Below are 26,324 nucleotides of genomic sequence, written 5' to 3'. Positions count from 1 at the left end.
ATTTAGGTGTGGGGGGGGAGAAAAGTCAGTGCAGTCTCTGAATTTGTTAGAACTTTTTCCCCCTACTTCCCCCCTCCCTTTTTTTTTTTTTGAGGAGAACAATAGTTTAAAACTGGTATAACTAAAAAAAAAAAGTCACATAAAAAGGCAAGCAATCTTTTCTTGTTGTGGTTTAACCCTGGCCAGCAACTAAGCCCCCCCCCCCCCAGCTGCTTGCTTGCTCGCTCTCCCCTGGTGGGATGGGGAAGAGAATCGGAAGAGTAAAAGTGAGAAAACTCATGGGTTGTGATAAAGACAGTTTAATACGCAAAGTAAAAGCTGCATGCATAAGCAAAGCAAAATAAGGAATTCATTCACTACTTCCCATGGCAGGCAGGTGTTCAGCCATCTCCAGGAAAGCAGGGCTTCATCACGCATAATGGTTGCTTGGGAAGACAAACGCCATCACTCCGAACATCCCCCCCGCTTCTTTCTTCTTCCCCCAGCTTTCATTGCTGAGCATGATGTCATATGGTATGGGATATCCCTTTGGTCAGTTGGGGTCAGCTGTCCCAGCTGTGTCCCCTCCCAACTTTTTGTGCACCCCCAGCCTACTCACTGGTGGGGTGGTGTGAGAAGCAGAAAAGGCCTTGACTCTGTAAGCACTGCTCAGCAGTAACTAAAATGTCCCTGTGTTATCAACGCTTTTGACAGCACAAATCCAAAACATAGCCCCATACTAGCTGCTATGAATAAAATTAACTCTATCCCAGCCAAAACCAGCATATTTTCCACCTCTTATTCCCTACCATTTACATCATGCTCAGGCCACACACTGTCCAATACATCCTCATTAACCACCACCCCTCTTCCTATCCTTTGATACATATACACACAGATATCATTCCCTTAGTTTGTTGATCACCCCCCTGTAAAATGTCCATAAATGTCCATAAAATATTCACTGACTTCATTTAAAGACTGGGCTCCACCTGTTATGGTGGTCACTCAGGACAGGAGAGGTGGTGTGTTGCGTGGAGTTATTGGACATCAAAGCCAGCTCAGGTTGGGTCACTGCTGCACTTGCTCTGCTTCTTGTAAGGTTCCATTGTTTTGGGTGGTTCCTGCTATAGTACTTCCTATAACATGCAACTCAAATCATGGGTTAGAACAATTTAAAGGTATATCCATTACAATTTCCATCCCTGGTCCCTTTGGACCAGACCATAGGGTTTAATACTGCAATGAACTCCTCCCCTTGTCCCTGCTCCGGCTTGGACTTATCCATAGACTGCAGTCCCTTAGGGGTGTACCTGCTCCAAGTGGAGCCTTATCTACGAGCCACAGTCTCTCCAGGGGTATACCTGCTGCAGCATAGACTTGTCCACAGCCACAGTTGCTCTGAGGTGCACCTGCTCCAGCGCAGCCTTATCCATGGGCCACAATCCTTTCAGAGATGTACCTGCTCCAGCATGACCTTACCCACAGCCACAGTCCCTTCAGGAGTGTATCTGCTCCAACTTGGTCCTACCCATGGCCACAGTCCCTTCAGGGGTATACCTGCTGTGTTATGGACTTATCCATGGCCACAGACGCTTTAAGGTGTTCCAGCATGGCCTCATGCACAGCCACTGACACTTCGACGTGTACCTGCTGTGGCATGGACTTATCCGCAGCCACAGATGCTTCAAGATGTACCTTCTCCAGCGTGGACTTATCCTTGGGCCACAATCTCTTCAGAGGTATACCTGCTGCAGCACAGACATAACCACGGTCACAGATGCTTTGAGATATATCTGCTCTGGCGTGGACTTATTCACAGCCACAGACGCTTTGGGGTGTCCTGCTCCTGTGTGGACTCATCCACAGGTCACAGTCCCTTCAACTCAAGTTCACACTGGAGTTCCAGCCTGTCCAGTACAGCAGCACAGAAACAGCAGCGATGCCCTGGCCATCTGCCAGCCCAGGCACATGGCCATTGCTGTTATCAGAATGTTCCCAGGCACAGCAGAGTAAGATGATAAGCAGTACAGCAAGCAGTGAAAGCAAAAAGCAGCCACTAATGAGTGCTAGATTCTAATATACAGTGAGGCAAGCACAGAAGCCTGCCAATTAATAACCTGAGCAGCTGTAACAGCTATAAATCCTATCTAGTACATTCCAATCAAATCAGTCATTATCATGTGGTGAACATACCAGTAAGAAGATGGGTGTCCAGTAAGAGAAAGGAAGAAATGTTCTTAGTTGCTGCGGTAGTTGCCCAGGAGACCGGACTGAAACTCTGACTGTAGAAAGCTTAGGTTGCTTTATCGTCCCTCCTGCAGAAGGATTTGTGATGGCTTTGAGAGTAAATAGACCAAGCAGTAGGGGCAAGGCTGGTTAAAGAACCCTGTGGACTCTGGTACGTGAATTTGATCTCTTTTATCCCTGATGGAAGATAGAGAGACTCTGAGACATTTAAATGGAAACTGCAATAAAGGATGTGGGATATTTTTCTTTCTGGCTGGAGACCTGACCAATCTGGAGAAAGGGAAAAGAAATGTAGTAAGTAGAGCTCAACAAGAACACATCCTAAATACCACTGACACCAGTGTGCTGTTGCTAACCTAGGGCACGTCTTTGTTGGTCTCTCTGAAATTTTGAATTGTCCTGCAGTTTGTGAAGAGAAGAAAGGAAGATGAGTCTTCTCTGTGTACTCCCTTTGTCTGCAATATACTTAGTAAGAGCCAAGCACAGTTGCAGCTTTGTGGATGGTCTTAACATAAAAGGAGAACACTGGCGGAGAAGCTGTGTGTTTCCTGCTTGACCAACCGGATCTCCTTCTACGAAAAGGTGACCCGCCTAGTGGATGAGGGGAAGGCTGTGGATGTTGTCTATCTAGACTTCGGTAAAGCCTTTGACACTGTTTCCCACAGCATTCTCCCGGAGAAACTGGCTGCTCATGGCTTGGACGGGTGTACTCTTCGCTGGGTAAAAAACTGGCTGGCTGGCCGGGCCCAAAGAGTTGTGGTGAATGGAGTTAAACCCAGTTGGCGTCCGGTCACAAGTGGTGTTCCCCAGGGCTCAGTACTGGGGCCAGTTCTGTTTAATATCTTTATCAATGATCTGGACGAGGGGATCGAGTGCACCCTCAGTAAGTTTGCAGACGACACCAAGTTGTGCAGGAGTGTTGATCTGCTTGAGGGTAGGAAGGCTCTGCAGAGGGACCTGGACAGGCTGGATCGATGGGCCCAGGCCAATCGTATGAGGTTCAACAAGGCCAAGTGCAAGGTCCTGCACTGCGGCCACAACCACCCCATGCAACGCTACAGGCTTGGGGAAGAGTGGCTGGAAAGCTGCCCAGCAGAGAAGGACCTGGGGGTGTTGGGTGACAGCCGGCTGAATATGAGCCGGCAGTGTGCCCAGGTGGCCAAAAAAGCCAATAGCATCCTGGCTTGTATCAGGAATAACGTGGCCAGCAGGACTAGGGAAGTGATCATCCCCCTGTACTTGGCACTGGTGAGGCCGCACCTCAAACACTGTTCAGTTTTGGGCCCCTCACTCCAAGAAAGACATTGAGGTGCTGGAGCGTGTCCAGAGAAGGGGAATGAAGCTGGTGAAGGGTCTAGAGCACAAGTCTTATGAGGAGCGGCTGAGGGAACTGGGGTGGTTTAGCCTGGAGAAAAGGAAGCTCACGGGAGACCTTATTGCTCTCTACAACTACCTGAAAGGAGGTAGTAGAGAGGTGGGGGTCGGTCTCTTCTCCCAGGTAACAAGTGATAGGACAAGAGGAAATGACCTCGAGTTGCGCCAGGGGAGGTTTAGACTGGATATTAGGAAATTTTACTTCACTGAAAGGGTTATCAAGCATTGGAACAGGCTGCCCAGTGAAGTGTCTGAGTCACCATCCCTGGAAGCATTTAAAAGACGTTTGGATGAGGTGCTTAGGGACATGGTGTAGTGGTGGACTTGGTAGTGTTAGGTTTATGGTTGGACTCAATGATCTTAAAGGTCTTTTCCAACCTATACGATTCTGTGATACTGTGATTCTGTGATTTTATCCTATAAAACATGATGCTTAAATACGAGGATACAATGTATTTGAAATGGAGTGACCTCATTTTATACAACATGAATTAATTTCCTATTGCATATATGTTAGTTTTGGTTTTATAAAAAAGATTGATACTTGCATGAATGATAACAGCATCTGTAGTTACATGAGACAGATGATGGAAGACAGAGCTGACAAGGGTCAGGTAGCATTTGCCCTGCATGCCATGTTTCTGCAGAGTTACACTGGCTGCATTGCAGATGTTTGCTTCTTTCTCCTGAACGCTTTGGTACTGGTGAGTCCTTGCTGCATGCCACATTGCTGACTGAGGCATACTGGGAGTTTCTTTCATCTCTGCTCAAGTGCTGAGTTAGAAATAGGCCCAGACAGCTCTGCAGATGGAAGATGCCTTGGCTTGTACTAGTTTCTTATTGTCCTAGGAAACAAGACACCAATACTGTAAGTGCGAGGATGAGGCTGTTTTGGGCTCTAGGAATGTAAGAAGAGAATTCCTCCCCTTTATTTGGTAGAGAAACAAAAGAACATAAGGCTTTATGTCTGTAATCTCACATAAGCATGACCAGAGCTGTCCATGCTCCAGCCAGCACCAAGCAGAGAGCTGCCGAGAGCCCCAGCAAAGCATGGAGCTCAAGTGACTTGAACACAGTAGTTAGTTCTGCCTCTGTGGTGTTTGTATGGTAATTCTGCACAGCAATTGCACCTTGTGACAGAGAGACTAGCTCAGACAGAGTAATCAGCCAAGCTGCCAGACTGCTGCCAGAACTCCTGAGCAGTTACAACAGCAGACCTGTTCTGCTCTCATGCAATACTTCCTGCATTTCTGCATTAGCCCTGCCTTCCCTGGCTTCCTCTGAGTAGGACAAAATGGACCAAAAGTCTGGCTCCAAGCTCAAAAGATATTTCGCTGCCTCTTTAATCTTCATAGCCTGGCAATCTTTGTTCAAATCCCTCAATCGGGTGGAAAAAACTAACCATTCCCTTTGTATTTTTGCTTCTGAAAGAAGTATGGCAGCAGGAAGAAGGTCCCTAACGCTCATGTATGGAGTCCCTCCCCTCTGCCCCAGCTGTGGTGTTATAGACCTCGGACAAACCTCTACGAACATGTGCTGAACTGGTGTGTTTGTGACAGACTGAGGTGACTGTGCATGACATGAATTAGTACCAAAAGCCCTTCTAAACTTCCCAGGACTGGCCAAAGGGGTTTGTGTGTATCATGTCCCGTACATACCTGCTATCACAGAAGGTGTAGAGATGAAGAACAGCAAGCAGGAAGAGGAGTCCCAGGAGACTAGCAAGGCTGATGACACAGCGAAGAAACCGTGTACTATACTCTAAAAAGAAAGAGTTGCTCTTTTAGGTACACCTCACAGACTGTTTGTTTACCCTGTCCCTCTGTCAGGATGGCATCTTCTAGACAATGATCTCTTTGTGCTGTACTTCGGAGGATGACCTAAGGTAGCTGGAATACAGTGCTGGGCACAGAACTGGCAATAAACAATGTCCCCTCGTGCCCTTGATGGAGGACCCTTGTCTTTTGCTGTATGGGCACTAATTAGATCCTTCTCCTCACCACTTCCCATAGTCCAGCTGCAGGCCTTGCATATGCATCCCAGCAAATTTCAGCTCTGATTCTCTTCCGAGTACTTCAGTGAAGTACAGATGGTTACGCACAACTTCCCAGCAATGTCTTCAACTTCACCACCTAAAGTTTTCACCTACCTGCCAGCCTTTGGAAGCTGTAAATTGGCTTTCAGTCTTCCTGTCACAACCTATGTGTAACTCAACAATTAGCAAGATGTAATGGTACCACTGGATTACAATACATAGATCTAGGTGATCACATCATTGACACCTTTGTGTGTCATGAACTTTTGAATAATCGTGCCTTTCCATTCAGCCCTATTGGTGGAAGGGAAGACCACTACATCCATCTCCTTTCCTAGAACTTCACAAAGAACTTTACAGTTCTGACAGCACTTTTGTTTATCCTCCCCCCTCCCGACAAATTTCTCACTGAAAACTTCAGCTCAGCTGCATGGTTCCTGCTGCAATCCTGCCAGTGCCACTGATGTTTGTCTTAGTGCATGAACAGAAGGCTAACCAGGATTTTGAATGCCGAATGCACAAAGGGAAGCTTACTTGAGGGACGACAGGCTATGGACTTGCTCTGGTTCCCAGCTGGGTGGGACACAATGCAGGTTGTATTAGTCATGTTGGTGCTGTATGCTGTGAACTTGCTGAGAACAGTCACTGTCCCGTTGTCATGGCCTTCTTCCTTGGGGGTGGAGTTGCTCTCTAGGACCCACGAGACCTGAGCAGCCGGCTTCCCTGCTGCTGCCTCGCACACTGGGTTCCCATGGCCATCACAGTACAGGGCCAGCCTGGGGGGGACTGCAAAGCGTCAGGAAGGGGAGATGCATGGAGTTAGTTTGCCGCAGTTGGGATAGGATGTTCTTGTTCTCTACCCAAAAAGAACCCAGTGAAAAGAAGAGAATAAGGCTGGAGGTGCCATCCCATTACAGTGACATGGGCCAAAGTCACAAGAGACAAAGATCGTGCCTCTTTTTTCCTTTTGGACAACTCTCCCCCATTCAGGTGAGTTACCCCAGCCATGTACTATTAGAGGAGGTTTCCCTGGGCATTGCGGCAGGGAATTATCCCAAATACAGGGCTGAACTAGACTTTTGTCCTGAGCAGCCATCGTACATGTGGTTTAAAATGTATCTGAATGCCAGCATAAGAGGAAATGGGTCTGCTCCTACTGTCTGGATAAGAACATCCCATGTCTGATAGAATAGCTCAGCATTTGGAAGCGTTCTTCTCACATGCTTTAGTTCTCTTAAATTAGTGTATTAACGATTGATTCTACAGGATAACCAGAAGCACATGCAGAATCCTCTGTTAGTATATTGGATTAGTGTATCCCCCGGCGCATGGGGAGAGGAGCTTTGTATGTCCAGGCCCAGACATGGTCCTTTGGAGAACTGTAAAATGAGAAAGGAGTCCCTTACCTAGCACGGCCAGGTGGTACGTCTTGTGGAAATTCCCTTCTTTTGCTACTACTTCGCAGGTGTAATTTCCCTCCTGGGCTATTCCCACTTGCCGTATCTCAAGGGCAGGATTCCAGTCTGGTCTGAATTTCCAGTTCATGCTGTCACTGCAGGTTGTTCTGTCTGTCTTGTTCTGATCAGCCCTGTATCCCAGCGTGCAGGGGCCTCCAACCTTGGGGCTTATTTTCCATGTTACCATAGTTATATTTGATTTGGGAGGGCAGGTGAGTACAGAGCTGTTACCTACTGTCGCTGTCACTCTGTCGTTCCCTGAAGGAGAGAAAGAAGGAGAAGGACGTGTGAGAAGGTGCCCAGAGATGTCACTCATAGCCTTGGAGTTCTGGTCTGTGCTTCACAGAGAAATACCTGCACTGTTACATGCCAGTGTGAGGCCCTGTCTGTGCCAGCCCAAGAGCTGCATTTCTCTTCTTAGGCGGGATTAGATCTCCAAATTCATGGTTGTGTTTGCATACATTGGTCCTTGTTTTCACTCCCTCCCTCTGTAAGGTCCTCTCCCTAGGACAGTGGATAAATAACATGACTGGGAAGCAGAGTCTGAATGAGCTGCAGAGCCCATCTATATGGGGAGATCTCTCAGGTTGCTTTTCCCTCAGCATCACTGCCCGGTACAGCAGAAAAATGAATGTTTGAAGACATTCACCCCACTTTTGTGCTGGATATAAGCAGCCCTCCTAATCAGGTCAAGCACAGGTGGCAATTTCTGCCCTGCCTCTCCAAAGCTTATATGAACCAATTTCCCTGATTATAGTGGTGACAGATGAAATAGTGGAAGAGCATGACATTTAACTGGAAAGAAAACACATTCATGTTTGCTGTTAGATGTAGAGATCCCTGATAGACTCAAGATCACTGTCTTGTGACCTGCCTCACCTGTCCTAGCAAAAACAAAGAAGAAAAACCAACAAGAATTTGCATAATTAATGTACAGTAGGGAGGAGAAGGATTATAGCTGCATTTTCAGATCCCACATTTTTGGAATTAGCTTTTCTAAGTATTTACCTGAGTTTGGAAAGGGGAAAGAACCTTCCCATTAAGTCTTACTAAAACTTTCATCTGAATCTAGTGTTGTAAAATCCCAGTATCCTTCATTTGTCAGGACAAGTCACTGATACCTAAGAGTAAAGCTTGACAGGGTGCTCAGAATGATCAGAAAACCTCCCATCAAACATGTTTTTAATAAATCTGTTAATTATCAAGAAAAATATTATACTCTGAGAAAATCATTACCAGTTTTCATCAAATCATTGAAAAGCCCAAGCTCCACATCTTATTGGCTGACAACTGAAAAGATCTAGTTGCACCTCAAAATGTTTTGATTTGCAGGTTATTGGTTTTCCACAAAAAAAGTCCCTTCAGCAATTTGTAAAGATCCCTTCTCCTAGATTTCTTCTTGCCCAAAGAAGAAGTGGGTAAACATCACTCTGATACATTGCCTTTTCCTCCTCTGCCTTTAACAGAGAGTTGGTAGCAAAGTACCGTCAGAAGTACCTGTAGTTCCTGTGGCCGCAGTGATGGTGAGCAGAACAATGGTGTACATGGTCTTCCTGACAACTTTCAAAGTAGCTCTTGCATTTGTTGGTGATGTGCATTTCTTGCACCATCCACCTTGCTGTGAGCTCCCCATCATCCCCTGCCAGTGATCCTCAGCAGCCAGAGTCACTGCTCTTCCTGTGCTCCTCAAAGCCCCACACTGCAGCTACAAAGAGGTGGTTCTTCTTCTTCCTAGCGTGTAGCTTCCTGTGCTAAGAATTGGTGAACAGAGAGGAAATGGTATTGGTATTTGCTTTCTGACCATTGGCCTTCTGTATAGTGTTATTGTGGGAAGACAAACTCTGTAGCAGAACTTGCACAAAGTCTAAGCAGTGTGGTTTTTAATGTCTGGCTCTGATCTTGCAGTGAGAATTTTACCATTGGGAATTGGGGGAAGGATATTCTTAGCTTACCGTTTAAAGGATGCTCAACATATTCCAAAAAAACCTCTTAAATTCCTCTTCCTCCCCACTTTATCCTTCCCCACATACCTAACAGCCTAAGGCCTTTTCTCTAAAAGGCACTGGCAATCACTTCTCCCCTGCAGGGAAGTAAGGAAGATAGGTACATTGTGCATTTACATTACAGCTCTGTTTCTCTGATAATAGTACATCTACAGACAATTAGGCCAAGGCTGCTTTTTTGCACCACTGTTTTGTTTGTTTTTCAAACTGTTCTGGTACTGTATTCCCCCCATACATACACAAGTGAACACTGAAGGTCATTCCAGTGGTGAGCTGCGGGATTTTGTTTAGAGTCCGAAGAGTTCCTTAATTTTTACAAGGTCCTTAAATGCCTTTCCCTAAGCTACTACTGTCCATCTTCCCATGTGATTAAGACTGCTGTCTTATACCAGCAAAGACAGCTTCCCTAGACATAACATGAACCTCTCTGGAAATTAATGCACTGAATTTAATTTTATCAGAAAAATGTTAGCCTCCTCAAACTTTGAAGCCAGCAAGCTGAAATGAGTTGGTGACTCTTTGCCTGTTCTAAGAACAGAACTCTCCCCCCACAACTACTGTCACAGCAGATTTATGTATTTCCATGGCTGTGCTGAAATGTGCCTGGAAGGGCTTCAGTTCTGCGGTCAAATAGATGCAAGACATCCACAAATGGAGGGAATTACTGGCAGGCAGACAACCGTGTCTCCCCCCCACCTCCCCCAAATAGTGGGTGCCATTTAACTGAGAAGAGGTGTAGTACCCATTAGTGACTCAAAGGAAAATCTGGGTAAGTTTAAAAAGAAAGTTAGGCAACCTGTGTTCACAGTTCTTATATTCAGAAAAGCCAACAGCAGCAATATAATGAAATGTTCATCTCTGCTGGCTGTTGTTGCTGCAGTTACACTTTCCAAAAGTCACTTTGTGACAGCTACCTGCACCTTCGTCAATGCAACTTCTGCTTCAGTGCTGTGTAGTTTGGCGGTGAAGTGCAATAACCATTTCTCATATTTAGAGGCAGGTTCAAGATGCAAAGATCACGTTTAGATCCCTGCAGTGTGAGACATGCCATAGTTTCAGCCATAGAATTGGTGGGTGATGTAGCTCAGCACTAAATGGCAGATGCAGCAAGAAATAATGGTCCAAGTCATGAAATCAGAAGCTTTCAGGGTCCTAATCACTTGGGGTTTAATTTGGAGCAATGTACCCAGGCACCTGGAAGAATCTAGGGTCATTTTAGAAACTAAGACAGGAAAACTCCTGATAAATGGAAAGGGAGGATTCCCGACAGCATGTGATACAACCTAGTCCAGTTATCTTTGGGGTGAGGCCTAATGCTTTTGGGCTTGGGGGTTTTTTTGCTAAAGATTCTGCTTGCTCTCTGATAGTGAAGGCGATGGCTGGAAAATCATGTTCATATTTCTTTAATTAGCCTTTTGGTTTTGAGTCTTTGGATTACAGTCTGACCACAGCATAGCAACTTACTGCATGACTGTGAAGAATGGAAAGGTTGTGTATGTGTGATCTGGCAGGGGGAGGACTGATGGGTGTTTTTTATTTTTGGAAGCCCAGACTCTCAGTCTGACGCTAGAGCTGGAGCCAGACAGCACGGTCATATCGTGGCAAGAGCACCACTGTTGTGCCCCAGTAGCTGATCCGAGCAACTGAGCTGCTGGACCTGGGTGTTCTCCACCCACCTCCAGCACAGCCCTGGAGCTGGTTTTAAGTGTCCTTCAGTGTTAGACTGTTTCTTCCTCAGCTCAGAAGACTTGCGTGTTTTGAGCCCTTGTTTTACTTGAAGTTGTAGCGTACCATGAATGACTGCATGATATCCTGTTTCCTTTGTGTCGTTTCTCATTTGCTACCTTGCTTTTTTCAGCCATTCTGCAAGAGCCCTGCTAAAGGGCTCTATATGTACATCATACCTCTAGCAGAGGAACTTGGCCTCCCCCTCCTTCCCTGCAGTTACTGATGTACCAAATGCTGGTTTTAGCTACCCTCCTGGGTGTTCCAGCGCATGCTGCTACGTAGTTGCTCAACCCTTATCAGTGGCTCAGCCCGCGGGGAGCACAGTTCTGCAAACGTTGGCTTCATGCTGCTGCTGCTGCGCAGTCCCTCTGTGAGGACTTTTGTTACGGCCCAGGCTCTAGCTGTGCTTTCCTCTCCACCACCTGGTCAAAGCAAGCAACAAAGCTCACCTTGAAAAGTTTTTTTTTTTTGAATGATCAACTGTATCACGTTCAAAACAAAACATTTTACTTTCAGGGATGTTCATTGTTGCTTTTTAGTATTGATGTGGTAAGCTTGGGTTAACTTTTAAGTGGAGCATTTAATTCCTGAATGAGGGCATTTCCTTTTGGGAGTGAAGAGGAAGGCATTTGCTGAAGCTATTCCTGGATTTATAAATTATCAAATAAACATTTTGCCTGCATCAGAAATGCTTTTGGGTCAGATCATTAGAGAATATTGTCATTTGAGCAAACGTGTTGTAGATCTGCGAGGGATAGAACGAGACCATCCCCACCAGCTCTTACAAACATAAAACTCAGAACTGTGGGCTACGTGAGCCATCAGTACCCCTGAATTGTGTCGCATGACAGCCTTTGGATGCTATGCCCACAAAAACTTCAGTATGCTAAAAAGGGCAATCTCAAACTGATGAGAAAATAAGATTACATTTCTAGATGATTATTATAAACCAAACAAAGGTATGTTGTGGGATCTCAGCCATGCGACACTAGGTTCTTGCATAAGCTGGTACTTTGCTTGGAAATTTGTAGCAGGAATTATATTGTTTGAGCCTTTTTTTTTCATGCCACCGCACTGTTTTAGCACAGATATGGATTGTATGAAGGCAGGAGCTCTGCTGATAAACCTGATTAAGGATGTGGAGTACAGAAGTGTCCTCACATAGCTTTGTCTGATATTCTGAATGTGTCTGCAATAAAATCACTGTAAGACATGAGGCACAGCAAGACCTGGGAGGAAACACATGGCACTGTCTTCCTTCTTTACCAATTCCTTTATTTCAAGATTTACCTGCTGCTACCATAGTCCTGGCCATGGCCATAGCAACCAGCGTTAAGGAAACAAAAGTTTATCTCAAATCACTTCTTGATGTAATGGTTATATGGTTCTCCATCCCACCTGCACCGACCAAGAGGAGCTTTTCCATTTGTCAGTGTCCTCATCAGTCAGTGTTACTGGCACTACTTCTATTTTTTCAGCCCAGATTCAAGGGGTTTCTAACTGATTTAGCGCCCTTAAGACACAGAATTTCCTCTTCTGCATATTCACAGCAGTGTTTCTTGTGCTAATGACCAAGGCCAACTCTGAGAAAATGGATGGAGTAATTCTGTCTTCTGCTCTTTGCCTCTCCTCAAAGGCTGAAGTGCAAAAACAAACCTTGCAGCAGAGGTCAGACCAGGTACAAATGGAACAGATTAATCAAATTTGAGACGAATATCAAAAAGAGAATTCCAGTTCTGTGAAGCCAGTGGAAACTACTCTTCAGCTAAGACTAGCAGTGTTGGCTGCCACATGAACAATAATGCCTCTCTCTTCCATTACTTTACTCGAGAAGTTTTAAAAAACTTTCCCACCAACGAGTATTTTAATTTTTTTTTAACTTTTTAATTTTCTTTTGTTTTGTCTCAGAATATCCAGCCCTTGAGAGGTGTGTGGCTTTGAATTCCTTTTTGAGGAAAGAGACAATTCTCCCCCTCCCCCAACTAGAATAGTTTGCATAGAGGAAAATGCAGAGCTTCTTAGTATTTTATACAAGTAATTTAGCCTTTAAAACTGTTTATCCTAATAACTCTAGTTCCTAAACCACCTTCCAAATGGAAAGAACATAGGCTGTATTTTAGGAGAAAGCACAGATTCAGACACAGTCAGTAGTGCTCTTAACATCACAAAAAAGCAGAAAGGTTGGCGCATGCGCTCTGTCCTTTCTGGCATGCTTCCCGGTGACAATATTTGGTCTCAGTTCCTCTTCTTGGAAATGAAGCTCAAAAGCCCAGTTGGCTTTAGCTCACAGGACCTGAACTGCCTGCCCCAAACACACAAGGATCCCTCGCTGCTCTCCCAGAACTCCATCTCCAGCTGGTCTCACAGCTACTCTTCTCTGAGAGGTATCTGAAATGAATGATGGCTTGACCTGTCGCACGATGCTGGGACAGACAAGATCAGACCAGACAAGACAACTGGTGTCACTACTTCCTTCCAGCTCCACGCTCCTGACCATTCTTTGGGATTTAGGTCAGTGTCAATGGTTATAGATCCCTCTTTCATACTCCAGAGGAATGATTGTCAGAGTTTTTAATGTGGACTAAATTATTTTGGTAGTCATTCCCTAACATCTGAACTACATAACCCACAACTGAAAAGAGACATCTGCTGCTACAGACATGAGCCGTAGGGAATTTTATTCTGAATGCCTAATGTTTGGCAATAATATACAGAATAGAAAGTAGAGTCCTTCAGGGGAGATACAAAGCAGGCTTAAATGTTGGTATTTTACCAGCTCCGTCCACAGTAACCTGCCATTTCCAATCTCCATAAGGTCTACCTGCAGAAAACCTAGACTGCAGTTTGGTCCAGGAAAAAAAAAAACACCTTCCACTGAAAGGACAGTTCTGATCTTCAGGTTTTAGATGTGGGTCTACGGGATGCTCTTGTTTATCGAGCCCTTTGCTAAAATTAGAAGTGTTCAGAAAGTCCTATGCCATTTTAATTTGTTCCTGTTGCCTAGGTAGGTACTGTCACATTAAAAAGGGAGACTTAATTAGTGGATAGGGTACTAGCCTGTGAACTGGGTATCTCTGTTCACATCCTCACGCCTGCAGATGTACTGTTAAACAGGCCAGTCGGTTTCTCGGCTGCCTTCCCTCCTGTCTCTGGCCGGCTGTTCTGGGAGTAATGTGATGGAGAACATGTGCCTAGTAAGGGTAACTACTGTAGGGTAATTTCAAGCAGGCAAGTCTGCTGCCAGCAGCGGTGAGCTTCATGGGGTGCTGAGGCAATAACACCTAAGGGCACTTGCTCTGTTTTGCATGTCACAGTTTGGCATAGAAATGTGGAAATCTGCCTCCTGGAGTGGGTACGAGCATCGTCTCTGGCCAGTGTGGTTTTTCTGTTACTAGATTCACCACTGATTTCAATTAAATTAAGTAGCTGCATTACCACAAAAAAAAATTAGCAGTGTTCCTGACATAATTCTTGAAAGGTTTATTCTTCTGCTTTTTTTCTCTACATTTACATATGGTTATTTGCACCACTGGGGGTGACAGGAGAGAGCCCTGCTCTGTAGGTTTCAGACTGGTTTGGAACCAAACAAAGGTCATTTGTAGATTCATTTGGGAGCACTTCTAAGCATGCACGTAGGAGCCAGTGATTGGGGTCTGCCCTGAGCTATGTGCATTTGAGCTCTATCTTGCTGTGAAACAAAGCACATTTTAAGAGGACTTAATTTACAGGACTAAAGTAGAACACAGGGTTTTTTTTTCCCTGAGGCTTACACCGTTAGCCTAACTCTCACCAGTAACTGCTTTCGCTGATCATAAATTTGAGAAGAAGCTTATGCATTTCCGTGGAAGCTTGTCTTATTACAAAAGATTTGAAGCGATCTCTGAGAAACATGTAGGCTGCTGGCTGGCCTTTTCTTAGGGGACAGAAGTTCCCTCCCTATAGCTTCGTAACTGGGCTCAATACAAGGAAAGTAGCGTATAGCCTGCATTATCTTCTAATGGCCCTTCCTGGCCATTGTAATAATTAAACCGTCCAGACTTAGACGGCTTTAAACAGAGAACTGTGACTGCAGAAGAAAAACGGGTCTCTGTCTCAAAGAAAAGGCAGTGTTCCCCAGGACCCTCAGGCTTTCCAGGGTGTAAGGTCGAACATCAGACTAGCTCTTGGAAAAGTGATCGTTGCAGCAGAGAGAGGGAGCGTGCTGAAGGACGCTGTTGCTTTGCCCCGTTTCGTGCCCAAACGGGGCTTCAGCGTACAGAGCCCTTAGCAGCTCAGCGATGTTCCCGGGTTTGCTTCGAGCCTGTAAGGAACACAAGACGAGCAAGAACAACAAATAAAAAGCCCAGCCTCGGAGAAACTCGCTGCTCTCTTGGGGCCCGATGGAGACGAACGCCTTGCAGGCAGGGCCGGGCCCAGCCGCAGCACCGCACCTCGACGGGCCCTGGCCGGGCGGGGGCAGCCGGGGGCGCAGCGCCGGGCCGGGCCCCGCCCCGCGCCCGCCGCCTTCCGGGGCCGGCCGGGGCCGGGATGCTGCTGCCGCGGGCGGGCGGCGCGGCGCGGGGCTGGGGCGGCGGCGGCGGCGGCGGGTGCCGGCCGCCGCTGGCCGCCCTGTCCCAGGTGCTGCGGCTGGAGCGGAGCCGCCGCGTCGGCGTCGTGTTCCCGCTGCAGAAGCTGGAGCGCTACCTGGCTCCCGGCGCCGACACGGCGCGGTTCCGCCTCTTCCAGCCCGGCCTGGCCGCCCTGCAGCGCGCCGAGGCGCTCTTCAGGTCCGGCCGCGACCACGCCATCGACTACGTGAGCTCCGCCGTCCGCATGGACCATGCCCCGCCGCCGGCCCTGCCCGAGGTCAGCCCGAGCCCGGCCCCCGCGCCGCCCCGCCGCTCGCTCGCCCGGCGGCGGGGCCCTCCGTGCCCTTCAGCTGGAGGCCGTGGCCGTGCTGGGACAGCGGCTTCCCCCCGCCGGGCCCGGCCCCGCCGCGCACCCGGGCTGGCCTGAGCTGCTGGAGATAAACGGGTGTCGGCCGTGTTTGTGGAGCTCTGGGGCGGCAGTGTCTCAGCGCTGCACGATGCGCGCTGCCTTTATTGGTTTTTTACATCATTTATTTGTCGTTGCCCCCCCCCCACTGTACAGCTCGGCAATCTGGTGTGTGCGGGGCAGCAGTCCGTGGCACAGGACATCGCTGTCCCCAGGCATCGGCACCAAAGGCTGAGCAATGACCACGACTGGCTGCAGCAGGAGGGGGCACCCCCTGCCCAGGCACGTTGGATGAGGGGAGGTGGACAGGTGTAGAAGCACTCTCTCTGCCTCTCCCACTGCAGGTGTGCTTCATCGGCCGAAGCAATGTGGGGAAATCATCTTTAATCCGGGCCTTGTTTTCACTGTCTCCAGAAGTGGAGGTCAGAGTGTCAAAAACTCCAGTAAGTGACATTTTTAACTTTGCTCCCTCTTGGTCAGAAGCTGGTGCCAACCCAGAAGATAGGGCTGAGAAGGGCGGGAGGAAACAAGCTCTTGGGTAACTTGAAGTGCCAGGAGAACGTGCTAGCCATGGTGGCTGCCACCTCACAGCTGGCACAGGCCTTGCTCTAGCAAAGGAAAAGGTGGAAAGAGCCCAGCTTAGCTCTTCAGCTGGGCTGGCACATGTGCCGGACAAAAGAGTCGTGCAAGCTGAGCAGATGTGCCATAAAGCCCTTTGGGAAGAACCAAGCACAGAGACCCGTGAAGGTATTTTTAGTCTGTTTTAAGGATAGAGCCACATAGGACTGCTACAAGGGTAGGAGACTAGGCAGCTCAAAGCAACAGTAGTGGTTTTGCAGCCTTCTCGGGGTGGGGGGGGGGGGGACGGGACACACAGGGTATGGTGTTTTGCAGGGCATCTCCTAGTCCGCTGCTTAAAGCAACTTTTTAAAACCACCCCCTTTCTTCATCTTACCTAAATCCCCTCCCCAGGGCCACACCAAGAAGATGAATTTCTTCAAAGTAGGGAAGTACTTTACTCTGGTGGATATGCCAGGATACGGCTACTGTGCCCCGCAAGACTTTGTGGAGATGGTGGAGGCCTATCTGCAGGAACGGTGCAAGTAAGGGACTTGACTGTACCCCCACAGAGCAATGAAAGCCGGGCACCTATATGCAGTGTCATGTAATTAGGTGGAAAAATGCAGGAGGGGTAGCTACTTCAGTGGTAGTATTGATTAGTTCTGATGTCATTTCCCTGGGAACCTGTGGTGTCACTCACTCATGCTTAGATCAAAACAGCAGAAAAGATTGAGGTGCTGCTCCATGCTGACCCTCAGCTCTGATGCATGGCTTTGCTTGGCTCTTCCTATCCTCAGATCCCGTGTTACTTGTTCTTGCTTATGAATTTGGAAGTGGCAGAGCAGGCACGAAATAATGGTGGTGATGACTGTTGCTTGTATTTCTGGCAGCTTGAAGAGGACTTTTCTATTAGTTGATGGTGTAGTAGGACTCCAGAAAACAGATCATATTGCAGTAGAGATGCTGGAAGAGTTTGGGATTCCTTATGTGGTAGGTAGTGCTTCGTTCTTGTGTTGGTTATAAGCCACAGATAATCTATACCCTCTACCTGAGCTTATGCAAGTTGTCCTACCTAAGTAGTAATTCCCCCCTAGCCCCTTTATTGTTAATAAAATAGGCCTAAAATGTGTTGAGGGAGGCAAGCAGGATTTAAGGGAGTTTTTGCTTGATTTATTAAATGGGCACTTTTTTTTCAGTGCTCAGTTTGAAAAGGTCCACTCCTCATGCAAGCTATAGAAGTGTTTTGCTGAACTGTATCATACCGTTTTCCCCCTAGATATGACCCAGAGCCTGCAGCCTGCCTGGCAAGGTGGTCCAGGACTCTTACGGATGTTCCAAGTTAGCAGCTAAATAATCTTTTTTTCTTCTTTTAATCCTCCTTTTCTGGATCCACACAGATGGTGTTAACAAAAATTGACCGAGCTTCCAGGGGACTGTTGTTAAAGAACGTACTGGAGATCCAGGAGTTTGTAAAGGAGAAAACTCAGGGATGCTTTCCTCAGCTATTCCTGGTCAGGTAAAGCTCTTCTCCATTGCTGCCATTTCCTTTCAGGTGATGATTTTCAATAGGGCAAACTACCTGAAATGGCTCTGTCTGCTCTAGAGGCGGCACTTCTCTGTGCCCCAAGGATGGAGGGTGGGCTGCTGATGGGGGAGCGCCCCTTTCCTTCTTCCCCCTCCTCTGCAAGTGCGTGGAGTTCTGTTTTCAAGGCTGCTCTTCCTTTGGCGCTTCTCGAGGGGGCAGCAGTCCCTATGCTGCTGCTAGTGGGCTTTGCCGTTTTGTTTGGAGTTGTGTTAACAGTAGCAAGCTGTAATTGTTTGATTACATAGCTGAAGTGCTTAATTTACCAAGGTTGTACTGCACTGCAGGAGATGTAGTTTAATACAGCCAGTGGCTGAGTTTGCCTGTATTACTCCAAGACACAGCAGCATCTGGCACTGAACATCCACACCTTTGTTTCCACAGTTCTCTGGAGTTTTTGGGGGTCCACTTGCTAAGGTGTTTTGTAGCCCATGTTACTGGAAACCTGCCTACTGTAGAGGCCAGCTGAAAAGATTGGCTCCTGATCTGCTCAGCTCATCCAGAACAAAAGGTACCAAAATTAGAGGTCTGGATTTTTGTTGTAAATAACCTGAGGTACTAGAATTTATTTTTGGATAAACTTGTATAAATTTTTGGGTAAGTTAATACTTGTAAGGCTAAGCTTTTTGTTTAATAAACTCATCAATTCAGGAAGTTTGCACTATGAATTAATCCAGGTTATTACAAAACTGTTTTATAAAACCTACATGATTGTGCTAAGGAGAAAAAAGCAGAGAGAGCCTCCAAAGAGAAGCTAAATTTTAATACAGCATTTCCTTTCCCTCCAGTTAAATGTTCAAAAAGTTCAAAAAAACAAATGTTCACTGCATGCCTAAGCTCTGCTATATTTAGGATACTAGAGATAGTCTAGTAATCTCGTTAATAAAAAGGCATTTAGTTTAGAAAAGAAAAACTATAGCCCTAACATTAAGCAAACTGTACTTGCCCAGTTGAATTGAACGATACACAGAGGTTTACTGCTCTCAGCTTATATAGCAGAGGCCAAAAACTAGCACCTGTGCAACCTGCCTGCTCTGAGGCGATCTGGAGTGGAAATAGCCAACATGTTGTCTGTGAAGGTGTGTTTACAACTTCTTGTGTATTTTACTTCTGTAACTCCTCTGCATCATGCGTTTAATAGGTGCAGCGTGATAGCATGCCTGCCTTGCATACATCGAGTTGTCCCTGTTCCAGGTGGGTGAAGGAAAGGACACATCTTTAATGGGATCTGCTTTTTGATAACTGTTGGCTTGAAACAGAGTGGAATAAATGACTGACACCTAGGGGAACTCTCTCCTGCATTTTATCATCCATCAGTGCTGCATCTACCTTCCATTTTAAATCCAGCATGAAGTTTGGCAGCCGCACTCAGATGAGGCACACACTGTCCATTATCTGCATCTGTTCTACCCTGGGAGCTGAAGCACGATACTGATGTCCGTACTGTTTAGGGGCACTGTAACAGCTGGCAGAACTGTGTCCCACAGCAGCTAAAAGCACCTGAAATTGGCTCGTTACAAGGCACAGAACTGGGAAAAAAAGGACTGCCATCAGTAGCAGTAGTGTAGTCTAACAGGATAAACAGTAGTTGTTAGAAGATAATTTAGACCAAAGCTATTAAGTGGCTATGTCAAACTCTGGCACTCAGTCTTGTGATCTCTTAACGTTGCTGAATGTGTGTATGCAGCTGTCAAAGTTACTTACATTAAGTGGTTAAACCTCAAGAAAGGGCAGGTCTTTTGTGAACCACTCTGAGGTATTTCTAGTGTTTTGTTTCATTATGGAATTTCTTGTAACTCTCAGACTAGATATGAGGTGAGGCCTGTTTTCAGCATACCTGTAAGAAGTGGGGGGGTGTGGGGAATGCAGTAGAAAGATGTGGATCTCTAGTTTCCACATCTTAGGGGAGATCAAACCTGTAATTCTCTAATATTTTACCTCTAATCCCAGGGCGAACCAGCCTATAGGATGCTTGATCCTAGGGTGAAGTGCAGAAGTATCTGGACAGAGGGAACAGGTGCAAGTGAACACTTCAGGAATAATCTTTTCTTAGTATCTTAAACCCAGGCTCTTCCAAAAGCATCAGTCTTGCCAAGGCTGTCATTTTCAAGGCCTCAGCCTTGACTGAAGAGCCTCTGAAAATAAGTCTGTATATGTAAAAGAAAGTGCAGTTCTGTTTTTAGTCCCTCTTCAGAACAAAACACCTTACAGTGCTAGGAAGTCTTTTATTAACCACTTAAATACATTAAGTATGCCTGGTAAATCCATTTGTATAAAAAGTCGCTTGAAATGGCAGCAGACTGTGAACTGGACCCCATGATCTTTGTGGGCGTGTCTGGTTGCCATAAGGCATCCTTAGTGGAAGCGACGTGGAGCTAGGTCATACAGTTTCTTACAGCTGTACTAGAAACAGTAGGTAGTGTCTTACCCTGAAGAACCAGCTTTACCTCTGGACACATCTGGATTTTCTACTGTATTGGTCAAAAGATTTTCATTCACAAATGCTTCAAATACTAGAATAACTCTTGCATTTTCCTCAGCTATCTGCAGGAGGGAACACCATAGTTCTGTTACATGCAAGAATCAGTGCCCCTGTGACAGGTAAGGTAGTAAATAAAATCAAGTCTGCTTCCTCACTTGAACATTAAAACTTACATTTAAGTGCCTTCATGGGAACATGCTTTGGGTAAACAGGTGTCTGACACACTAGCAGACTTTCTTGCCAAGTTCTTAAGGAACATGCTGTGTTGCTGAGTGAGGAGCTGCACTTTCTCAGGCCAGGGACACAAAGGCTCTGCCTTTCTTTTTCCCCACTCATTGATCAGTGGTGGACCCAGCAGCATACCAAAGTAGTAGAGATCATTTCAGTTGTAAATGTTTTTGATGTCTTAAATTGTTTGCAGTGTATACACCACATTGCAGGCACCCAGCATTATCTTGTAAAGCTTTGCCTCTTCTGCACCTGTCACTTACAGAAGCGATGTTAAGTACAGGCTTCTATGGAAAAGGATTTTACCTTGTACAGTCTTTACCTCCAGTCTTTCAGCAGTACTTTCTCCTTTTTCTTCCACCTAGTCTGTCACCATAACCCTGGCACTACAAAGCCAGTATTTTGACCGTATTCTTGCAACAGTCCCCTAGTCACTACAGTGTAGAATGCATTTTAGTAGGGACCTTGACCAGACACTATGTTAATAGTTCTATTAATATTAATGAAGTAACCTAAACAGGTTTCTTGGGTTATTCTAAAAAGCGGGAGGGGCAGGGGTTAGCAGGTAGACATTTCAGATTTAGCCTCTCTGAGGCGTTTACACAGAGTGGCAACACACACTAAGGCAGAAAGAGCTCTGGTTTACTGTCGCTTTGAAGGTTGTTTTGGTGTTGCCTTCTTTCACTCTTTATCTCGTCTAAAGTCGTGCGCCTTGGGCTCAGCATTGTTTTCAGACTCTGCTCAGAACTAGATGTATTGCAGTAGGAGCTCTCTGGTACAGTATGAAACAAGTTTTGGATGCCAAACAGAACATGCCAAGTGTTGAATACAGACAATTCATTCTGCATTAAGTGGGGTGGCTGCCCATGAGAAGCAAGATACTGCTACCTCCACTATCAAAGTTCCTGGCAAGAGAGGAAACAGACATTTTAGCAGCAGCTAATGTTTCCAGTCTGTATCACTGGCTAATCCTACTCATGCTTGAGATTACTTTTAGTACCTGCTTATCCCAGCTATAGCATTATACTGTATTTTACGGAGAAATTGTATCTGTTTCTGTGCAAGCAGGGACAAACCCAGGGAGACGTACAGCTTCTTACATCACTCTCCTGCTTAAGTATTTTGGAAACAGAGTAAGACCAGAACCCCTTTATAGAAGAGGCAGAGGAGGGAGGAATAAGTTGTGGTTTTGTCCCATGCTACAAGCAGGACACAAGATGAGAGGAAAGGAACAGAACTAAGAAAAGGCAAATTGAGCTTGCATTACATCCCAAAATAAAGAGAGATGGCTAATGTTCTTGCAAGGTAGAGGTCCCTGATGACTGGAAAAAAGCAAATGTTGTGCCCATCTTCAAAGAGGCCAAAAGAACAATCCAGGGAACTGCAGGTTCAGCCACCCTTACCTCTGTCCCTGGGAAAATCATGGGGCAAGGTATCTTGGAGCATATTTCTGGGCATGTGAAAGAGAAGAAAGGATTTGGAGACAGCATGAATTTACCAAGGGTAAATCATGCCTGACCAACCTGACTGCCTTCTATGATAAAATGACTGGATTTTTATATGAGAGGAGAATAGCGGATGTCATATACCCCAAATTTAGAAAGTCTTTTCACACTGCCTCCTGCATTATTCTTGTATCCAAATTAGGACATTACAGTCTGGATAGGTGCACAACTAGATCAGTAAAAACTGGTTGGATAATTGGGCACAGAGGGTAGGAGTTTGTGGGTCATACTCTACCTGCATGGCAGTTACACGTGGAACACTGTAAGGGTCTGTCCTGGGACGTGTCCAGTTTAACATCTTTACAAGTGACCTGGAGGAGGTGCGTTCCTGCCAAATGTGCATATGGCACCAAACTGGGGGAACAGTTGACACGCTTGAGGGCAAGGCTGCCATTTAGAGGGACTTGGGAGAGCTGGAGAAAAAGGCTGACAGCAACCTTATGAAATTCAACAAGGGCAAGTGCAAGTCTTGCTCAAGGGAAGGAAGAGCCCCTGGCAGCCACACAGGCCAGGGACTGACTGCTTGGGAAAAGACCACCTTTCTGACCTCATGGCTGACCCTCTTTTAAGCAGCAGAATGGATCAGACACCTCCCAAGTTCCCTTTCAAACCAAATTATCCTGACCTGACAACCTAATAATGATGACTGTAATTACAGATTTGGGGAGGGTCACCAAATCTATCTTGGAGTAATTCCTTTGTGCCACAGCTTCAGTCTGGAAGAATTACAACTTTTTTGCTGGGGGGAGAGGGAGCAGGGAACTCTCCAGTCCTACCCCCGTGTGTCCTTCCCTTCATTAAACCGTTTCTCGGGCAAGGAGAGCAAGGGTTTGTCTACACTGGGAAGTGGTTACACAGCAAGCTGGTTGTTGTAGGCAGAGAACTGAAATAAAAACCAAGGTCTACACCTACAAAGGAGAATTATACTTCACAATTTTCCCCCCTGAAGAAAACACACGATATTAAAAACCTACTGACATCAAAGCAGCTGAAAAGGACGCCGGCGTTGCAAGCAACAACTGCAGTCAGCTTTGTACTTCAGCGGCCAGGCCCACGCGCAACACCAACCGCCCCCTCCCTGGACGAGGCTGCAGCACCTTCCCGCCGGCAGAGCGGCCGTTCCCTCAGAGGAACCCGCGCGTTCCGGCACAGCCGGCTCCACTGCGCCAGGACGCGCCTCCAGAGGAGAGCGAGCGGTAACGCGGGGCAGCAGGGCCTCAACCGCCGCCGCTCTGTGCGGGAGCGCCGGGCGGGGCAGCGGGCCCAGGGAAGTGGGGAGGGCCGCGGGAGGGGACCCGGCACCGAAAACCGCCGGGGTGTGCGGCCGTGGGCGGAGAGGGGGGGGGAGCGGGACACGGCAGGGCCGCCCCAGCAGCACGACCCTGCCCCGCCCCACAACATGGCGGCCGCCGCGGGGGGCGGGAAGGAGGAAGCGGAAGCTCTTCCGCCCGGCCTGCAAGAGTCCGGCGAGGTCTAGGAAGCCATGGCTGACGAGGAGGAGGACGTGCCGGTGAGTGGCCGGGGTCGGGACCGCTGGACGGGACGCTCCGGACCGCATCCCAGCCGCGGCCGGGCAGCCCTTATGTGCCGCGGGGGGTTGGCTAGTGGCTCGGGCCTCGCCCCGAGCGGGGGCTGGGGCGGGAGGGTAGCGGGAAGCGAAGGGGACCCCCCGCCGCCCCGGGCGCTGACGGCGGGCTCTCCTCCGCTGTACCCGTCTAGTTTGAAGAAGACGCGGAAGAAGCCGGCGGGGGCCTGGACGGCGGGCAAGGCAAGAGGAAGAGGCTGTTCTCCAAAGAACGTGAGTCGAGCCGGGCCAGAAACCCCTGCCCGGCGCTGACGGGCCACTCGCTGCAGGGCTCCTGGCGGCTTTTAAGGACCACGTCCTTCCCCCAAATGCAGCTGAAATTATGAGGAGGCAGCTATGGAATTCCAAAACTCAGTTTTCCATAGCAAAACAGCGGTTTTCATTCTGTGCCCTGGCTGAAAGTGCAGAAAGCTATTGTGTAGACCCCAAAAAAGCATTGCTAATGCATCTTCTGAACCTAACTATGCCAGAAGTCAGTCACATTGTCAGTGCTCAGCATGTGGTAGGCTAAATGTATATTTAAAGAATCTGTCATCAGACATGCATTTCTGTATATACAGCACTAGGCTTTTCTTGGCTTCTGTCTACCTGTTTATTTCCTGTATGTTTGCTCAAGAATCCTCCTGCCCAACAGACAGAGAGCCATCCTGGTGCATGAACATGTAGGCTGGTGAGCTCTAACTAGGTGCGTGCTGCTGACAGTGCTGAATGGATGAAAGAAGCCTCACGCTGAGTGTTTCTTTCTGCAGTAAGATGCATGATGTATGGATTTGGGGATGACCAGAACCCTTACACAGAATCAGTGGACATTCTTGAGGACCTGGTGATAGAGTTTATCACAGAAATGGTAAGTCAGCTCTAGACAGCATGGTCAAAACATCCTCACTGAGATCTTAGTATTCTGAAGATTAATATCTCTGACTCAAATACTGCATTATCCCAGGCCCAAAACTCTGATGCTAGTAGGAAAAAGCTAAATTTAGATTTTGCTCTTCCAAGATTTAAGGCAAAATTCATGCATCTTGCTCCATGTGGATTTAGAACAGTGTCTGAAGTCCTTAAGTAGCAGTTAGATTAGTATTGGGGGAAGGAAATACACAGCTGATTTGGGGTTCACTGTGGCATCACTATATGTGCAGCTGACAAAAGACGAGGTTCAGCTTTGAAAGTCTATTGACTTTTTGTGTACTCCCAGTGTTTTTACATGGATGGGAACGTAGCTCTGCGCTACAACAGAAATGCAAGCTTCTGGGGCCTGAAGCCATCCCTCTTCCAGACATTTGGACACTGCTTGAGAGCTTGTTTTGTTTTTTTGAAAAAAAGTTATTCCTACTGTTTGTGGATCCCCTTTCTTTTGAAAGGTTGGCCTTGCCTTCCCTCATCAAAATACCCTAAACTGTCCTGTGATACAGCTACTTCACGTTGCTTCCAAGTTCTGCCTGATGCTGTTCATCTTCAAGCACTGTGCAGGCTGGGTGTCCTACACGTAATCTGACTTTAGTTTTGATGTCATTACTGTTACATGTATATAGTGGTATGTGCTGGGTGAGACAGGCAGCAGGACAGCAGAGCAACAGTAAGTCCATGGTTTACTGGGAAGTTCTCTTGTGCCTAGGATGGTGGTGCCCAGATCCTGCAATTGCTTAATTTTTGATTATAAAATGACAGGAAATAAAGTGGAATTGAGAGCTTAAAAGAAATTAAGGGGCAAAGGAACCCTCCTGACTTTCCTCTTTTCCTCTAACAGACACATAAGGCCATGTCAATTGGGCGGCAGGGTCGTGTACAGGTTGAGGACATTGTCTTTCTAATCCGCAAGGACCCCCGGAAGTTTGCCAGAGTTAAAGACCTCCTAACTATGAATGAAGAACTGAAACGAGCCAGAAAAGCCTTTGATGAAGCGAACTATGGATCTTGATTCTGTGTGCAGACAGCACTGGGGCATTACTGGGGCACCTGCTGCCCAAAAGGAAAGAATCATGTGTCTTGTTTGGAGCAGTTATTCAGGATGGAGGTCACTGCTGGGATGTCTGCCCTTGCTCCCAGCCTTTTCTAACAAGTATTCAAGCATCTGAATGTTATTTGATTGTATGTGGTATACTTACGTGTTTTTATACCATTTTATGAAATGAGAAAAGAGCTCTAAAGATTCTTGTAATGGCAGGAAGTCTGCCTGAAGTAGGACTGTGTTGAATCACCTATCTAGAGGGCTAATGATGGGTGATTCTCTAAAACTATTTCAGTTATCAATCACTGGGTATTCCTGTGACAGGAAACCTAGAAAATGGATCTTGATTAACTGGACAAAGTCTTCAAGGCCCAACTACTATAGGAGTTCTGCTCTTTGCTCTGTATATGCTCTCTGAATAAAACATTTTAAGTTTGTGCCTACTCCTCATAACTAAACTTACAGTGATCAATTCACACAAGGTGCATAATAGAGGGGTTTTAGCACTTAACTGGCTAGGAAGGTTATTTTTTCTTCTGTCCCAATGGACACAGCGCTTTTGTTTTTTTACCAATATTAAGCCTAGGAAATTGAAGTTAACCTATTCCAGATTTACTTGCACTTACAGCCTTT

At 46.9% G+C, this 26,324-nt stretch overlaps 3 protein-coding genes across 3 annotated transcripts; 2 read left to right on the top strand and 1 right to left on the bottom strand.

Moving 5' to 3' along the window:
- Positions 1–5,862: 5,862 nt before the first annotated feature.
- LOC140647345 (cell surface glycoprotein CD200 receptor 1-B-like) lies at positions 5,863–8,728 on the bottom strand. The gene is made up of 4 exons (XM_072851890.1): positions 8,593–8,728; positions 7,045–7,353; positions 6,173–6,424; positions 5,863–5,972 (listed from the first exon to the last, which is right to left on the bottom strand). The coding sequence occupies exons 1-4, from the start codon at positions 8,726–8,728 to the stop codon at positions 5,863–5,865; spliced, it is 807 nt and encodes a 268-aa protein (XP_072707991.1).
- A 6,595-nt stretch (positions 8,729–15,323) lies between these two features.
- On the top strand, positions 15,324–21,135 carry GTPBP8 (GTP binding protein 8). The gene is made up of 7 exons (XM_072882565.1): positions 15,324–15,671; positions 16,145–16,243; positions 16,773–16,903; positions 17,252–17,351; positions 17,759–17,877; positions 18,328–18,454; positions 19,085–21,135. The coding sequence occupies exons 1-6, from the start codon at positions 15,354–15,356 to the stop codon at positions 18,410–18,412; spliced, it is 852 nt and encodes a 283-aa protein (XP_072738666.1). The 5' UTR covers positions 15,324–15,353; the 3' UTR covers positions 18,413–18,454; positions 19,085–21,135.
- A 2,491-nt stretch (positions 21,136–23,626) lies between these two features.
- Positions 23,627–26,155, top strand: TAF13 (TATA-box binding protein associated factor 13). Its single transcript, XM_072882579.1, has 4 exons — positions 23,627–23,668; positions 23,878–23,956; positions 24,493–24,590; positions 25,491–26,155. The coding sequence occupies exons 1-4, from the start codon at positions 23,642–23,644 to the stop codon at positions 25,659–25,661; spliced, it is 375 nt and encodes a 124-aa protein (XP_072738680.1). The 5' UTR covers positions 23,627–23,641; the 3' UTR covers positions 25,662–26,155.
- The last annotated feature ends 169 nt before the right edge of the window (positions 26,156–26,324 follow it).

The sequence above is a fragment of the Ciconia boyciana genome, chromosome 1 (assembly GCF_034638445.1).
Source record: "Ciconia boyciana chromosome 1, ASM3463844v1, whole genome shotgun sequence".
NCBI lineage: Eukaryota > Metazoa > Chordata > Aves > Ciconiiformes > Ciconiidae > Ciconia > Ciconia boyciana.
This window is presented reverse-complemented; position numbering and strand designations above follow the sequence as displayed.

Bases quoted from the DNA above. Each gene is read 5' to 3' on its own strand.
- LOC140647345 (XM_072851890.1), bottom strand. From the start codon at position 8,728: ATGGGGAGCTCACAGCAAGGTGGATGGTGCAAGAAATGCACATCACCA. The intron at 7,354-8,592 runs GTACTTCTGACG...TCTCTCCTTCAG, and splicing joins TGCGGCCACAGGAACTACAG to GGAACGACAGAGTGACAGCG. The intron at 5,973-6,172 runs GTAAGCTTCCCT...GTGAAGTTCTAG, and splicing joins CATAGCCTGTCGTCCCTCAA to GAAAGGAGATGGATGTAGTG.
- GTPBP8 (XM_072882565.1), top strand. From the start codon at position 15,354: ATGCTGCTGCCGCGGGCGGGCGGCGCGGCGCGGGGCTGGGGCGGCGGC. The intron at 16,244-16,772 runs GTAAGTGACATT...TCCCCTCCCCAG, and splicing joins TCAGAGTGTCAAAAACTCCA to GGCCACACCAAGAAGATGAA. The intron at 16,904-17,251 runs GTAAGGGACTTG...TATTTCTGGCAG, and splicing joins TATCTGCAGGAACGGTGCAA to CTTGAAGAGGACTTTTCTAT.
- TAF13 (XM_072882579.1), top strand. From the start codon at position 23,642: ATGGCTGACGAGGAGGAGGACGTGCCG. The intron at 23,957-24,492 runs GTGAGTCGAGCC...TTCTTTCTGCAG, and splicing joins GAGGCTGTTCTCCAAAGAAC to TAAGATGCATGATGTATGGA. The intron at 24,591-25,490 runs GTAAGTCAGCTC...TTCCTCTAACAG, and splicing joins TAGAGTTTATCACAGAAATG to ACACATAAGGCCATGTCAAT.